Below are 17,785 nucleotides of genomic sequence, written 5' to 3'. Positions count from 1 at the left end.
TAAATAAAATAATTCCATTTCGAATAATGTCACTTAAATTGGAAAAACGCCCCTTATATACCTCTCGGGTGTGTAAAAAGGAGGTGTGACACTTCCCTTTTGGGTTAAACTTCCGCTGCAGGACCATTCTAGTCTCCGCGCACCTTGCTTTTATTGTACCTTCTTCTTGTGAGGTTATCTTGGACTGCACCTATTTTCAAATCAAAGAACAATTTGTCAGTTTGAAATGATGGTTGGTTTTGTGGCCTTGAGTGTTTTGATCTCGGCCCAACTCTTTTGATGAAATCCTTTACTCTGGAGCATCGACTGTCATGGCCAGTCGAAGCCGACTTGATGCACCTGTTGAGGCTGGGTACCTTCTCCTGAACTTTACTTTTGCTAGACAGGACCCTGTAAAACCAATCTTGCCATCTTTTCTTTGTATTAGTTTTGGAGGAGGATTAAACAGAAAGGGATTCACAGTAAAGTAAAAAAAGGACAGGATAATGAATTTTAAGAGAAGTGTCCCTTTTGGAGGAGGAAAGGAGAACTTATCTGGAGTGCATGCAGACTTCAATAGACATGACATTCTCCTTGCACTGGATACCCGATCTGTGCAACTATCCAATCTCTCATGAACCCATTATGACTCGTGTTTTAAAAATCGAGAAACCTTGCCAGGACTCTTTCAGTGCCAATGGTTGTAAGGAATTTCTTCTTCTCGATCAACGACGCCCTTTGTGGGTTTTCGCCAATTGACCTCTCTCATTTCTCTTCTTACCGTCGCCTTATAGTGCTCTTTGTGAATTTTTACTAACAAGAGTCTCTCATTTCAGTTTCTTTACTCACCATCACCTTACAGTGCCGTGTGGATTTTTACCAATAAGACTCTCTCATTATATTTCTCTCATCTTGTTGCATCAGATCCAAAAAAATGCATTCTCCGATTCTTGAAGATTCTCACCGATTGATCAGAAGGACTTGAACAGGATTTGGGGTAAAATGAATTTGGATTGAATTACAACTTTGGTACCATTCAGGTGGGATCATTGCCGAACCATCATAACATCTGCCCCAGTTTCACTTTTGGGGAAATTTAGATTTTTTGTTTTGGTGTGACTGAACCCCAGAGAGAGGCTGCCTACGTATCCTTTAGGAATCAAGTCGAACGTAGTTCAGGGAACATTTTGTTTTTGTTTTTGTTTTGATTTGGTTTATTACAAACATTTTCAGGTTCAAAAGAGGGTAATCAAAGAAAGGTAACCGGCTCAAAGGGTTAGCAAAGGATTTGAGTGTTTGGGTTAGTAAGAATGAAAGCCTTCGTCATCCCAATCGGATAATATTGGTACCACAAAAGGGTTAAGTGTAATACCTTTTGACCGCGTCTGCATTTACAACTGTTTCAGGGTCATTTCCTTCAATGTCTCCCAGGTACAATGCCCCTTTCGGCAACAATTTTCTGATAATGTATGGGCCCTTCCAGTTGGGAGCGAACTTTCCTTTTGCTTCCTTGTGATGAGGGAGAATACGTCTCAAAACGAGTTGCCCCACTTCAAAGCTCCTAGGCCGCACTTCCTTGTTATATGCATGGGGCATTCTTTGTTGATACAACTGCCCGTGGCAAACTGCGGCCATCCGCTTTTCGTCAATCAAGGTTAACTATTCTAGACGGGTCTTGAACCACTCACTATCCTCAATTTCGGCCTAAACAATGATTCGGAGAGAAGGAATTTCAACTTTTGCAGGTATTACGGCTTTAGTGCCATAAACAAATAGATAAGGTGTTGCCCCAACTGATGTGCGCACAATTGTGCGATATCCGAACAATGCAAATGGCAACTTTTCATGCCACTGTCACGAACTTTGGATCATCTTTCTAAGAATCTTCTTGATGTTTTTGTTTGCTTCTTCAACAGCACCATTAGCTTTGGGCCGATAAGGGGTAGAATTCCGATGCGTGATTTTAAATTGTTCACATATCTCCCTCATCATGTGACTATTTAAGTTTGCAGCATTGTCTGTAATGATAGTTGTAGGGATACCAAAACGGCAAATGATGTTGGAGTGCACAAATTCTACCACTGCTTTCTTAGTGACTGCTTTAAAAGTGACTGCTTCAACCCATTTTGTGATGTAATCAATGAGAACCAATATGAATCTATGCCCATTTGAAGCTTTTGGCTCGATTGGCCCAATGACATCCATATCCTAGGCGATAAACGACCACGGTGCTGACATAGGATGCAGTTCTATAGGTGGTGCATGAATCAGGTCATCGTGTACCTGAAACTGATGACATTTTCGGACAAATCTGAAGCAATCTTTTTCCATAGTCATCCAGTAATAGCCTGCTTGAAGGATTTTCTTTGCCAGGACATATCCATTCATATGAGGTCCACACACTCCTGCGTGTACTTCATGCATGATTCTTCCAGCCTCTTGGGCATCTACATATCTTAACAGGTTGAGATCTGGAGTCCTTTTGTACAAGACTTCCCCGCTCAAGAAGAAAACGCTGGCAAGCCTTCTAATGGTTCTTTTTTGGTCTCCATTGGCTTGCTCGGGATATTCCTTTATTTTCAGAAATCTCTTGATATCATGATACCATGGCTTAACATTTGGTTCCACCTCAACTACATTGTAGTAACCATGCCTTTCTCGGATTTGGATTTCCAACGAGTCAATGTGGAGATTGCATGGATACGACAACATCGAGGACAAAGTAGCGAGTGCGTCGACTAACTCATTGTGAAAACGAGGAATAAACCTAAACTCGACTGACTTGAACCGCTTGCTAAGATCTTCCACATGTTGCCTGTATGGGATAAGCTTGACATCCCGAATTTCCCATTCTCCCTGAGCTTGTCGGATAATCAGATCCGAATCTCCCATGATTATCAATTCTTCCACATCTTGGTTGATTTCCATAATGCAGGCTTCATACTCGGCAATGTTGTTTGTGCAGAAAAACCGAAGTCGGGCTGTGGCCGGATAGTGCTGGCCAGTGGGTGAGATCAAGATTGACCCAATCCCGACACCTTTTGCGTTCACAGCTCCATTGAAGAACATTTTCCAAACATTGGTGTCTTCTGATGTTACCTCAACTGAATTTACTTCCTCGTCCGGAAAGTAAGTACTCAAGGGCTGATATTCATCATTAACAGGATTTTTAGCTAGGTGATCCGCTAAAGCTTGGGCTTTCATTGCTGTGCGGGTGACATAGACTATATCAAACTTAGTGAGCAGCATTTACCATTTTGCTAACCTCCCTATGGGCATCGACTTTTGGAATATGTACTTCAAAGAGTTTAGCCTAGTGATGAAATAAGTGGTGTAGGCCAATAGGTAATGCCGAAGCTTCTGAGCGACCCAAGTTAGGGCACAACAAGTCCATTCTAACAAAGTGTATTTGGCTTCGTAGCTAGTGAACTTTTTGCTCAGATAGTATATTGCCTGCTCTTTCCTCGCAGGCACATCATGTTGCCCGAGGACACATCCGAAGGAATTCTCTAAGACTGTCAAATACAAAAACAAAGGCCTCCCAGGTTGGGGTGGGACCAAGACTGGCGGATTCGACATATATTCTTTGATTTTGTCGAAAGTTTCCTGACACTCATCTGTCCATTTAATCGCCGCATCTTTCTTTAACAGCTTAAATATGGGCTCACATGTGGATGTCAACTGAGCAATGAACCAGCTGATATAATTCAACCTTCCCAGTAGGCTAATAACCTCTTTCTTGGTTCTCGGAAGAGGCAAATCCCGAATAGACTTTATCTTTGTTGGATCTAGCTCGATGCCCCTCTGACTGACTATAAATCCCAAGAGTTTGCTAGACGAAACTCCAAATGCACACTTAGCTGGATTTAGCTTCAAGTCATACTTACACAGATGCTCAAAGAACTTTCTCAGGTCCCGAACATGGTCGTCCTGCATTCTGGATTTGATGATCACATCGTCCACGTACACCTCGATTTCTTGGTGCATCATGTCATGAAAGATGGCAGTCATAGCCCTCATGTAAGTTGCCCTAGCATTCTTCAAACCAAAAGGCATGACCCTGTAGCAATAGGTGCTTTAAGGTATGGTGAAGGTTGTCCTTTCCGCATCTTCTTCATCCATCAAGACATGGTGGTACCCAGTATAACAATCCACGAAAGATTGTATCTCATGTTTGGCGCAATTGTCAACAAGGATGTGGATGTTTGGAAAAAGGAAGTTGTCTTTGGGACTTGCTTTGTTCAGATCCCGATAGTCAACACACACTCGAGTTTTCTGTCTTTCTTTGGAACGGGAATCACATTAGTCATCCATGTGGTGTATCGAACCACTCGGATTACCCCCGCCTTCAACTGTTTTGTGGCCTCTTCTTTGATCCGTAAGTCGGCAACTTATGGACCACCAAATCAACACTTAGTCCTGGCATATCATCATAGGACCAAGCAAACACAACTTTGAATTCGAACAAAAGTTGGATCAATGCATCCCTGGTTCTTTCATCCGTGTGAATGCTTATCATGGTTTCTTGGACCTCTTCTAAACTACCCAAATTAACCGGCTCGGTTTCATTTAAGTTTGGCTTAGGTTTATTCTTGAATTGTTCCAGTTCTCGGTTTATTTCCCTAAAAGCCTCATCTTCATCATATTTCAATTCTTGATTCATTATTTCACAATTAGACAGCATGCTATGATCTGGGCGTGAAGTCCGCATGTATGTCATGTCATTTAAGTCCGCATTATTAGAACTGAAAGGAAGAAATAAGAAAAGTAACAAAAATCAGAAAGAATAAAGAAAGAGATTCATAGACGATGAAATATTGATTTCATTTCATTGAATTTGAAGATAGCAGGGTTTACATTGGAATTTTAAAGACAATAAACTAAAAGAAATATTTGAGTTACACCCTGGAATAACTCGGAATGCAGAAAAGATGGCAATACTGGACTATTGGGATTCCCGCCTGACCGGGAACGGAGTAGCCTTCCAACTTTGTAGCTTGGCATCGGGTCCCATAAATTGCACCTTAGTAGTGCTCGAACCTTCACCAGGCTGGACCATGTGGGCTTCATATAACATTTGCCTCATGGCTCCACATATGTCCTCAATTTCCTCGTCCATTAAGGCCTCATCTTCTTCTTCTTCTTCTTCTTCTTCTTCTTCTCCTGCGTACTTGGGGTTGACGAATGTTTTGTAGAGATGCGGGACTGGCTGAGGTAGAACACAACCATTGATCTTTCGTTCATTTGCCCATGTCACATCAGTTTTTGTGGTGTGAAAACCCACACCGAAGAACTTCTCACTGGCAGCTAAAGTGATAGGTTTTGTGATACCTTGCAATGATGCCCCGAGTCCCTTCCCAGGCTTATAGCCATGCTTAATCACTTCAGTAGCGACCATGATGGACGCATTTGACAAAAAGGGCTGAGGACACGGGCTTCCCTCCTCACATTGATCTGCGACCACAATCTCAAAAGCTTGATAGACTATATGCTCGCTACCTTTCCTAGCTTCGAGACATAGGACTGACAGGTCCTGGTAAATTGACTGCTTGTCTTCTCCATGAACCACAATTTCTTGATTTTCGTGTTCAAACTTCACCATTTGGTGGAGGGTAGAAGGCACGACCCCCGCAACATGGATCCAAGGCCTTCCTAAAAGAAAATTATAGGAGGTATCCATGTCCAAGACCTTAAACGTCACTTCGAAATCCACATGACCGATAGTCAAGATCAAATCGATTTCCCCTATTGTGTCCCTCTTGATGCCATCGAAAGCGCGCACACAAACATTATTAGGCCTAATCCTCTCAGTCCCAATTTCCATTCTTTGCAAAGTTAAGAAAGGGCATATGTCGACCCCTGATCCGCCATCCACCATGACTCTTTTTACATAGTACCCTTCACACTTAACTGTCAGAGGAAGAGCTTTGTTGTGGGCAGCCCCTTCCGGGGCAAGTAATTCTTTCTAAATGAAATCTGGTTGACTGTGAATAATCTTTCTGCCATCCTTTCCAGTTGTTCCACTGTGGTTTCAATCGGAACATAGGCTTCATTAATGGTCTTTATCAGCACTTTCTGATGCTCATTCGAGCTTATCAGTAGAGACAAGAGTGTGACCTGAGCAGGAGACTTCCGGAGTTGGTCAATTACCTCATAGTCCACAATTTTCATTCTTCCAAAGAATTCCTCTGCTTCTTCGTCACTAATTAGCTTTTTGAGCAGGAAGCGCTGCCGCTTGGCATTGTTCACTTCCTCTAGATTGAGGTACTTCCCAGATGGGTTGGTTTCATTTACTTTCCCTACGATTTCTTTTCCTTTGTACGTCACTACCACTCTATTGTAATTCTAGGGGACGGCAGTGGCATCCTTCATGGGCTTCTATGGTGCGCGGCTGATAACCACGGGCTCATTCAGCCTTGGTAAAATTACCAGCCCCCATGCCACATAAGTCCCTCTTGGTATGTACATCTTAGGTCCTTTGTTCAGCTCAAACCTCCTGGGGGGACTCAACACCAATTGTTCTTTTCTGGAAGCCAGGGGAACATAAAGAATGGCGTCTTTAGGGGGTGCTGCCCCTGTTTTGGTTTCCATTGTCTTTTCTATACTTTGAGGGCAGAGTTGCTCTTTTTCTCCCCTTGCCTTGCTTTTCAACCGCCCTTGGCTTATTTTCAACATCGGCGATGGCAATGATGGCTTTTAGATCTGGGTCAAACTCTTTATCTTCACAAATTATCCCGATAACTAGCTTGTTGTTGTGAGCCGGCAACGGGTTATTGGTCACATTGGGGATCTCTTCATCTTTCAGAACTACCCTTTTTTGCTCTATTAAGTTTTCAACTGCCCTTTTGAGAGTCCAACAGTCTTTAGTGCCATGCCCTTCCACCCCTGAATGGTAAGCACATCGAGTACCTGGTCGGTAGGAAGGTGACTTTGGATTTTGTCTGTTCGGGGGTACGGGTTGCAACAAACTCATTTGGACCAGTTTAGGGAAAAGGCTAGAGTATGATTCACCAATAGGCATGAAACTTGTTCTTCTAGGTGGTTCCCGAGCTCGGGCATTGTATGGAAAATTATTTTGAGGGAGACGAGGATTATATGGGGCTTGGTGAGGAGGGTTATTCTAGGAAGTGGAGCTCGTTTTTGGTTAAACTGTTGTTGTGGCCGAGTGTATGGCTAGGCATTTATTACTGCATACGGCTGAGGAGCCATAGCATAGGCCACATCCTGATGAGGATAATAATGTTATGAGGTACTTTGAAGGAAGTAACCTCTGGGTGGACGGGGGTTTCTCAGACTTTAAGCCGCCATCGCCACCTCTTCTTTCTTCTTTCTATTTGCTACACCACCTGACCCACTTTGGATTGCTTGGGACGTAGCTCTTATGGTAGATTGGCTCAATATGTGACCTGTTTTCAGACCATTTTCGACCATCTCACAAATCTTGATAGCCTCCGCAAACGGCTTTCCCATTGCAGACATCATATTCTGAAAGTAGTCAGCCTCTTGGGCTTGTAGAAAAACACTGACCATTTCAGTCTCATCCATCGGATCCGATAAGGATTGCCTACGTATCACGGTATCGCGTGAATCAGATCATGACGTAGTTCAAGGAACAAATGCATTAAATAAATAAAAACAACTTTTGGTTTTTCCTCAAATTTCATAAAAACTCCCAATCTTTCTATTACAAATGACTCTATCATACTTTTCTAGGAATTGAAAAAAAAAGATAGACTTGAAACAGACTTTAGAACTGGAATTTGAAATACAGACTCAAAACAAAAATCAAGAATTTCTACTCTAGGGGCCCGTGGGACATCAGTCAGTCTCGCCACGGGCCTATGTGCAAGATCCCTTTGGAGACGATTCAGGTCACTCATTATTTGGCGAAAAAGGTCATCACTGTGGCAAAGAAGGTGGTTCTAGTCATGTCTTCACATTCATGGCATTTCATGACGATGTAGTCAGCAATTGCTCTAACCCTTTCCCTGATGATACCCTTCTCTTAGAGCAAGCATCCGATTTGTTGAGACCTAGCTTCTAGCACTTGGGTGTCGTGACGGCTTTAGCCCTACAACTGTTGTATATCTTCCTCTAGCCGTGACATTAAGGAATAACAATGTTCCCTCTCTGTTTTAAAACTCTTTGTTTGTTTGGCCATCTCATTCTCGAGGGTGGTTAGCTTTTTCTTCAAGTTTGTGACTTTTTTATCATATCTCCTTTTCAATTTCCGGACAAACTCTGCCCGTCCTTCTGCGTTCTTCTCTAACTATGCCCGGGCTCTTGCCAGACTACCCTCAGATTTTTCCAAATCATCCTCGCACTCAGATATTTTCCTCCTAAGATCATTTATGAGTCTTTCGTCCATTCGGCTCCTTTCCTGATTCTCAGCGGCTATCTTCATTTTTTGGATCTGTGCTCAAAGGGCTTCGTTTTCTTGAGCCAACTTCTTCTTCTCGCCTTCATCAGCAACGGCCTGTACACTATTGTCGAATTTGAGATCCCTGATTTGTCCATCCAATTTTCTTATCTTAGCCCTGTAGCTTTCCTTTTTTACCAACCAATCCCATTGCTCTTGCACTCCATTAGTGAACTGCTGGACATGGGGCCTCTTGGATGGCTGTTCAGGATCTTGATGAACTGGAAACCTTTTACAGTACCAAACCGTGTATCTAGGCTCTAATTCACCTTTGGAAAAGTCATGCACCTGAGTTTGTGGTTCTAGGAACCGACACTGATGCCAAATCTGGCGAACCCTTTATTCCAGGAATGCCGTTTTTTGGCCTAGTTCGATGACTTGTTGGCTCAAATTTTCATCATGGGGGATAGTTTGGTATTGGCCTAACTGGCACAGAACCCTATGTGGAGCATATGGGTGAATACTCCGAAGACCCATCAATAGAAGAAAACACACCTCGGCTGACATGTAAATGACTTCAGTGACCGAGAGCCAACCGAATGTCCACTCGATTTTGCTTGAAGTCAGGGAACTCAAATGCGCGAACCATGCCTCCGTACCTTCCGGAAACTCATGACCCATCACCCGATTTTCATGTTCTTCAATGTAGTCAAGACCAGTCATACCATAGTTCATGTATCCCAGACGATGGCAAATGTGTTCTTCCATCCAAAGCTGTAGAAGCATGTTACAAACCTCAAAGAATTTTCCACCCACTCGACAAACAGTTAAAGCTCGATAAATCTCCGATAGGATCATTGGTACAATGGTGCCATTAGCCTTTCTAGTCATGAAGTTGGCTATTCCTATGAGCCCCAACTCTATGTTTTCATCCTTTCTTGGGCAGATTAAGATACCCAGGAATGCCACCATAAAAGCCAGTCCTCGACATGCTTCCCATTTATTTTTGTTCCCTGAATGAGTTAGGCCGGTATCTGGAGTTTCAAAACCGTGGGGATTCCCGTAACGTTTGTACAAGAAATAGAATGTGCAAAATCCCTTAGCCAAATTTCCATCTTTAACTTCCCGACTGATACTTAGAAGGTCCAGGAACTTATGAGGAGTCACCGCTATAGGTGCCACTGGGTATCGATTTTTGAGACTCCCACTAAGACCAGCATAGCCCGCTATTTCCTCAAGCATAGGGGTTAGCTCAAAATCAGCAAAATGGAACACATTATGCGTCGAGTCCCAAAAAGGTATCAAAGCCTAAATTATATCCAGCCTCGACTTAACTTTTAAAAGACCAATGAGACCACCCAAAGCTTTTACCAAGGTCTCTCTGCTGACTTTCCCTAAATCATTCCTTCACATATGGAGTTCTAACGGGATTTCCTCGAGGACTGTGAAGTGTTCATTTTCAATAGTGCTCATCCTGCACAATTATTTTGAAGTGATTGGTTAAAAGATCATGATTTATTTTGACTCAAGAGAAAATTATCAATTTTTCAAAAATTTCAATTCAAAACAAAAACACCTTTTGCAGATACGGCCCTTCAGCACCTTGGGAAAGAAGATTTTAGGGTTGTGTTTGCTAATCGACCAAAATTTTTGAAAAAGGACCCTAAGTGGCTATCCTTGCAAAAACAACTTTCCGGTGCCCTTTTGGGGACATTTGGCTACTTAGACAAGAACGACATCACCTAATTTTATTTATGACTATAACATTTTTCTTTTCGGGTTATTTTTGCAAAAATGGAGTTGGACCCGGTGAGGGTTGCCTACGTATCCCACATCCGGTGAGAATCAAACTTGCGTAGTTCGGACAATTCTGACATAATAAAAAGACATAAAATGTTTTGAAACCATTTTCTCTTCTCTCTTTTTCTTTCAAAATTTTTGGCAGAGATTCAATATATTATGGACACTAGATTCTCTGAAGAAGGGTAATTATCTCTCTCATACCTCAATTTGACTTTTCCAATTTTTCTCCCTTAATCTAGAAACCGGTCAACATGCAATCCAAAGAAAATAAATGTACAAGTAGCAAGTAAAATGCGTAAGGATGATCTTTTGATTTCGGGTAAACCTGTCCTACACGGATCCAACCCCTGTGTTGAGTCCCCAAAGTCAGATGCACGTAATGCAAACAAGAGTTCCTACTAAGGATCCGAAATTAGGCTTTGTTATACTAGGTTTAAAACCCTGGGTGTATTGTTCTAGACCTGGCTTCTTCGAGCGGACAGTTCGAGCCGAGGAGGGGAGGCAGCGTACCGAGAATACAGAAGCTTCACCAACTTTGCAACTTGTCTGAACCTCATTCTAAAATTGGGATATGACTCTAACAGAAAAGAAGTTACACGAAGTGCACACTTCCTAGATGATTTAGAAGACTCAGAGAGAAGAGGGTTTTGTAACAGTTTTATATACAGTTCAAACAATATCAAAGCGGTAAAAAGCGGCAATTAACACATTAGGATCAAATATGTAAAAATCAGATAATAAATAAAGCCAAGTATAATAGTTATTCTAAGCTCGAATTCTTGAACCCTGAACCAAAAGTTCTGGGTTATGTCCCCAGCAGAGTCGCCAGAGCTGTCACATCTCTTTTTTACACCCCGAGGGTATGTGGGAGTTTTTCCAATTAAAGTGACATTATTCAAAATGGGTTTATTTATTTATTTTAATTTTTTAGAGTCGCCACTTGGATAATTATTTTGGTGTCCCAAGTCACCGGTTTATTTTAAAACCCCAATTCGAGGAAATTTTTGACTTTATTTAAAAGTTTGCAAAACCAGAAATTCTAGATAAGGAATTCTGTTAACCCGAAAGAAGGTGTTAGGCATTCCCAGGTTCCGTGCTTCTAGCACAGTCGCTTAAACTGTTAAAAATAGCCTATTATCTGATTAACTACATGTTTTAACCTATTGTGCATTTTTAGATTTTGAGCCTGCTAATTTGGTCAACTAGTGACCAAATTTGCAGGTACTAGCCCAGGTTTAGCTAACAGCTTTGTGGCTATTTTCATACCCAAACAACAAAAATAACACACAGGTTTCAGCACACTATCATGTCTAATTCTGGGCTTTAACACATGCTGATTTGGCCAATCAATGTTCAAATCTACAAGTTATAGCCTACTTGACCTCAAACAAAGCAAACATTATACTAGAAGTCATTTATGAGCATGGAAGGTATGGACAACAACTTTAATAGCTAAAATAAAGGAAAATCAGCATAGAGTTTTCCTTTAGCAAATTCAGGTTCTTTGACATCTTTTAGGAAGATCACAAGTATCAAACTTACAGAATGTTCATATCAGTATATCTCAACTTGCAATCATATCAACTAAGTTCAGAGTATGCTAATCAAACAAACACAAAGGAAGCACTCATTTGCTAAACACATTCTTGTAAACTTGATATTTATAATTCATCAATCAAAATAGTTACATGGGGGAGGGTTTGAATCAGTACCTTAAATAGCAAAAGATCAGCAACTCCTACGATGAGAAGGCACTGATTGAAGAAACCCAAAAAAAAGAGCAGCAGCAGAACTCAAAAACAAGCTAGCAAACGAGTGAACCCCAGAGTTTCAAAACCAAAACCAGACACTTGAAAGCCAAAAATCTCAACCAAATAACCCTAGAAAACCACCTACTTCGAATCATTTCTAGCTCGTTAAAAGAAGGGAGAGGTTTTTTAGAAATTTTCTGAGATTTTCTCAAGTCTGAAATTTTCAGAGAAAAGAGGAATTTTATGCAGAGAATAATGCTGATGATTGCTAATGATTGTGTGTGTCATTGTGTGAGGGAATGTTTCCCTTTATAGAGTCAAAAAGCATCCCAAGAAAGGAATATTCTGACCTAGTACATCATCTTTTTATAGTTGTATTGTCCTTTTTCCTTATCCAAAATCAGCATTTGCTAAGAATAAGGACAGATGTCCTAAGTTCTAGAACTCCCTGATTTTACCCAATGTGAAACTCCAATTTTACCCTTTGAATTACCACCTATTTTAGTTTTATCCTAAACTTTTAGGTTCAGTTAAGTCCCTAAAGTTTCTATCTGTGGGCAAATCAGAACAAACAAGGACAAGCCTAGAAAGGATTGAAAATTTTGGATCAAATGCCTAAGAGGATCAAATGGATGCAATCTAAAACAACATAAGGAAATTCTTAATTGATCAAGCCTAAACCAAAATGAAACTAACAAATAATGCACTTAAACAACAATCAAAACAAAATCAAAGATGCAATCGCAAGGAAAAACCTAAAATTCAACCTATATTAGTTTCTAAAACAAATGAAACAACAACCTAAATACTTGTTAATTCTCCTAGAATAAGACATTAGATCAGTTTAGGAAAACAGAACAATCATTTGAAATACTGAATCTTAGAATGAACCCTAGGCTAACTAAAATCGAGCAATAGGAAACATGCTTTTTTTTAATCTAATAAACAAAAACAAATATCAAACAAAGCTAAAGATCTGTGAATCAACAGAAAGAGAACCTTAAATAGCCTAACTAGAACATGCAACCATAATAAAAACAATTAAACACGCAAAAGAAGAACAAAAGGTAAAACAAATAACAGAAGAAAAGAAAGAAATTTACCTAAGCTTTATTTCAAAATTGGATCAGTTATGAACTCGTCCAAACTCCTTAAAGCATGAATGAACTTTAACTACCATTAATTGACTGTTCTTAACAAGAACACTCGACTAATGGTGGTTTTGGGTTCATTTGACCAAATACAGACCGAGAAAAGAGGAAAGAAAAAATTAGGGTTTTGAGTCTTATATCCAAAAATAGGGCGATTCCGGGCTTGTTCGAAAGGAATTATGGGGATATTCGGGGAAAAGAGGAGAAGGTGATTATATGGTGTGAATTTGGTGGGATTTGGATCGGTTAAGGTTTTGGCCATGATTTTCGATCTAAGATTCGAGGATTTTGGCCGGGATTCGAGGGGAAAGGATTGGAGATTTGGAATGAGGAGGTTATGGGGGATTCATGGTGTAAATTTGGAGAAGATTAGTGGTGGTCTGCCGCCGTGAGGCAATTTCCATCCGACGGACCACGACGGAATAGGGCGGAAACGACGAGGGGTGAGGGGGCGGCTAGGATTTAGAGTTTAGAGAGAGTAGAGACGGTGAGTGAGGGGTCTTTTGGGGGTAGGGGGGTCTATCTTCGGACATATATATATATATATATATATATATTAAGTGAGCCATTAGTTTCGAGCCGTATGTATTATCAAAATCCAACGGCTGTGATCAGATTACTAAAAAACGAGGTCGCTTGGTTTGAGAGTGGGTTGGACCGGGTGGACTGGTTTGGGCTTGGGTCTGGGTTATTTTAAAGGGAACATTTGGGCCGGTTTTTGGTGTAAAATTGACCCAATTTCAAAATAAAACCCCTTTTCTTTAATTCCTTTTTCCTATTTCCTCTTTTTTTTCTTTTTCTCTTTTTTTTATTTAATTAAAAATATCGAAAATAAATTCCTAAATTAATCTAAATTACAAAATTAAGCTAATTCACTGGTTATAAAAATTATAAAAATCACTTAATTCTAAATTAAAATAGAAAAATCAATAACCTAAAGATTTAAAGGTAAAAATATAAAAATCAGCTATTTTTATGATTTTCAATTTTTATAAAACAAGTAATTACTGATTAATCCAAAAAATATAAAAATAAAGCCTAAATGCAATGCATGGTATTTTTCATGATTTTAATAAAACTTAAACATGCACAAAAATGCAAACAATTAAATAAAATTCTATAGAAATTCCTAAAATGGCAAATAATTAATAGAAAAATCTATTTTCTCGGGATTTTATAGGAGTATTTTGTATAGGGCAAAAATCACATGCTCACATATTATAGTATGATATATAAAATGTATTAAAAAAAGAGAGTAGTAATTTAATAATTTGAGATAATCTTTAATTACGTGGGTAATTGGTTAATTAACGGATAACAGATCATTACCTAGTTAATTAATAAGTTAGGGGATAAGATTAAATTTCACCCATCCCCATGTGGTAGCCCCCTCTCATTCTAAGTGATGACTCTTAATGCTTGTCCATTGCTCCTTTCGTTTCCTGGGGTTACAAGTTTGTCCTATCTTCCTCCAAAAATAATTCCCTTCTTTGCTCACTCTTGAGAATTGACATAACAAGTACCACATCGATCAAATTTCGGACTTACATCATTTGCACGGGTACCATGGAGGCTTAATTTCTAAGAAGAGGGGGGTTTTTAGCCATACATACCTGAAATTTGCCCCTTAATGATACTATAATGATCCAATACAATTAAGCAACTTCAATCTACAATACAACATTCAATAGGACCAATATTAGTAATAAATTCCATAACTTATGTCATTTAGGCATATTATCAAACACCTTGTAGGTATAGATCTTTACATTTCATAACTGTAGTATTAGTTCATCCAACTATCACTATTAACCAACAATTTATTCCACCATCGTTCCTAACTAATTTATAACTTCCAACAACATATGTATGACCATCCATTCACACCCAACCATCAACCTCCTTAATTAACCCATTTCACAATCTCTACAACACCAACACAACCTAGGTTAGACACTTATGGCTTCTAATAACCATCCCATGAGTTCTAACGTATATATCATACATAAATAATTACCATAGAGTAGTTAGAGATGATAGACATACCTCTTGTAGTAAGAATCTTGAGAATCTCCACTTGTAGTGTTCTTGACCAATTTAGGGATTTGAATGGGAATCTATGGATTTTCAAGATCAATCCTTGTTACTATAAGTGTTTAGGAGTAGTAATCAACTCAAAATACTCCAAAAACATTACTTTGGACCATAGGAGGGAAGTATGGGACAGATTCCCCTTGATAGAGCAAGCCCTAGCTCAAAAAAATGACTTAGAGACACTCCATACCCGGTCTTGGGGTATTTATAGGACTGCTAGTGCGCGAGCGTGGTCAAACCGCGCCCAGTACACGGTGTCCACGCTCGTACCATGCTCGGGAGGCATAAACTCTCAATTTTCCCGCGGCCGCACCGCGGACGTGCATCTGACACATGTCCGGTAAAATGGTCATAACTTTCTGTATACACCTCCAAATGTCGAACGTTTTGATGCGTTGGAAACTAGACTCAAAGAGATTTAATTTGATAGGTTTTTCATCACACAACACCTTATATAAATGTAGATATGCTTGTCCAATGTGAGGTCTTGTGCGTACTCATTTACAACTTTAGTCTATTATGAAATTTTCCAACTTGGCTTAGACTTAGGCCTCTCCTTAGACCCCAAATCACTTATAATATAACTTATACGCTTATTAACATATCCAATTGATATCAATTATATCATAAATCCTCATTTGCACACACAAATAAAATAATTAGCCTACCTTGGCACCACGAAATCTTAAATTACTTAGCAAAATTTTCCGGGGCTTTACATTCTCCCCCGCTTAGGATCATTTGTCCACGAATGATAATTGGAGTCAATCCGCAAATACTTAGTATAAATTATATCCTTTCTCACACATCTTTAACTCCCAAATTTTGACTAACTCCCAAATTTTTCAAAAATTTCGGCAGAGTTTCCTTTGTAACTGGGCCTATCCACCTGTCAGAGAATCCCAGAAACACATCCTATTAACATATACATAATCCAAATATGCAACATAATATAAAATGATGCCAACTGTGGCCCCATAAGGAACACATTTCTAGAAAAGAAACACTATTATCATCAACTAACCATGTGATACATAATTCATAGAAGGAAAGCTTTCAACATCTTCATAGGACACAAATACTTAATTACATAGCTATCCAAACAAGTGAGGATACTTATTCTTCATTTCTTCCTCGGCTTCCCAAGTGGCTTCCTCATTTTGCTGGTTTTGCCATAACACTTTCATGGAGGCAATCTCTTTATTTCTCAACTTTCGGACTTGCCTATCAAGGATGTCAACTGAAATTTCTTCGTACGATAATTCTTCATTAACCTCAATAGTCTCAACTAGCATTATAGTGGACGGATCTCCCACTACCTTCTTCAACATAGACACATGGAAGACTGGGTGTACCAGTGACATCTCGGGTGGCAACTCGAGCTTGTATGCCACTTGACCAATCCTCTGAATGATTTTGTATGGTCCGACATACCTCGGACTCAATTTTCCCTTCTTTCCAAACCGCATGATACCCTTCATGGGGAAAACCTTAAAAAATACCCAATCATCTTCTTTGAACTCCAAGTCTCTATGAAGAACGTCCGAATACGACTTTTGGTGACTCTGAGCAGTTTTCAACCTCTCTTAAATAATCTTGACTTTCTCCATAGCCTGATGCACGAGGTCCTGCCCTATCAATTCAGCTTCTCCAACCTCGAACCACCCAATGGGAGATCTATATCTCCTACCATACAACGCCTGAAATGGAGCCATCTAGATACTAGCATGGAAGTTGTTGTTGTAAGCAAATTCTATGAGTGGAAAATGTCATCCCAACTATTTTTGAAATCAAGAGTACAAGAACGCAATATGTCCTCAAGCGTCTGAATAGTCCGCTCTACTTGCCCGTCGGTTTGAGGATGGAAAGCTGTGCTAAGATTTACTTGTGTACCCAAACCTTGCTGAAATTTCTTCCAAAAGTTGGCAGTGAACTGAGCCACTCGATCTGAAATGATTGAGACTGGAGTGCCATGCAACCTGACTATTTCTTTGATATACAACTGGGCATACTGTTTTGCTGTGTCGTTAGATTTAACTAGCAAAAAGTGCGCTGATTTCGTGAGTCGATCCACAATCACCCAAATTGAGTCAAACTTGCGCAGAGTGCGTGGAAACCCTACTACAAAATCCGTGTTGATCATCTCCCATTTCCACATTGGAATCTCTATGCTTTGGGCCAATCTACCAGGCCTCTGATGTTCGGCCTTCACTTGTTGATAGTTCGGACATTTAGCCACAAAGTCCGCCACATCCTTTTTCATGTTGTTCCACCAATAAATTTTCTTGAGATCATGATATATTTTCGTAGAACTTGGGTGCACGGAATACCTGGAAGTGTGAGCTTCTTCCATGATCCTCTCTCGAAGACCGTCAACATCCGGAACACATAGGCGGCCTTGGTACCGTACGGTACCATCATCCATGCCAAAGGAAAAAGATGTGGTCGTGTGTTTATGAATCCCCTCTTTCAGTTGTGCTAATAATGGATCGTTGAATTGCTTCTCTTTCACTTCCGCCACAAGCGATGATTCAGCCCTATTCTGCACAATTACTTCTCCTTCATTAGAGTCCACAAGGCGAACTCCCAAGCTAGCCAACTGGTGAACCTCCCTAGCCAACGGCCTCTGATATGCCTCCAAATGAGCC

The 17,785-nt window shown here is 40.2% G+C and overlaps 1 protein-coding gene across 1 annotated transcript; it reads right to left on the bottom strand.

The window, feature by feature from the left end:
- Positions 1 to 2,187: 2,187 nt before the first annotated feature.
- On the bottom strand, positions 2,188 to 3,183 carry LOC138870635 (uncharacterized). The gene has a single exon (XM_070148458.1). The coding sequence runs from the start codon at positions 3,181 to 3,183 to the stop codon at positions 2,188 to 2,190; it is 996 nt and encodes a 331-aa protein (XP_070004559.1).
- Between the last annotated feature and the right edge of the window lie 14,602 nt (positions 3,184 to 17,785).

This window comes from Nicotiana sylvestris, chromosome 6, assembly GCF_000393655.2.
Source record: "Nicotiana sylvestris chromosome 6, ASM39365v2, whole genome shotgun sequence".
NCBI lineage: Eukaryota > Viridiplantae > Streptophyta > Magnoliopsida > Solanales > Solanaceae > Nicotiana > Nicotiana sylvestris.
The sequence above is the reverse complement of the archived record's forward strand: the minus strand, read 5'-3'. Positions and strand labels throughout refer to the sequence as shown.

Bases quoted from the DNA above. Each gene is read 5' to 3' on its own strand.
- LOC138870635 (XM_070148458.1), bottom strand. From the start codon at position 3,183: ATGAAAGCCCAAGCTTTAGCGGATCACCTAGCTAAAAATCCTGTTAAT.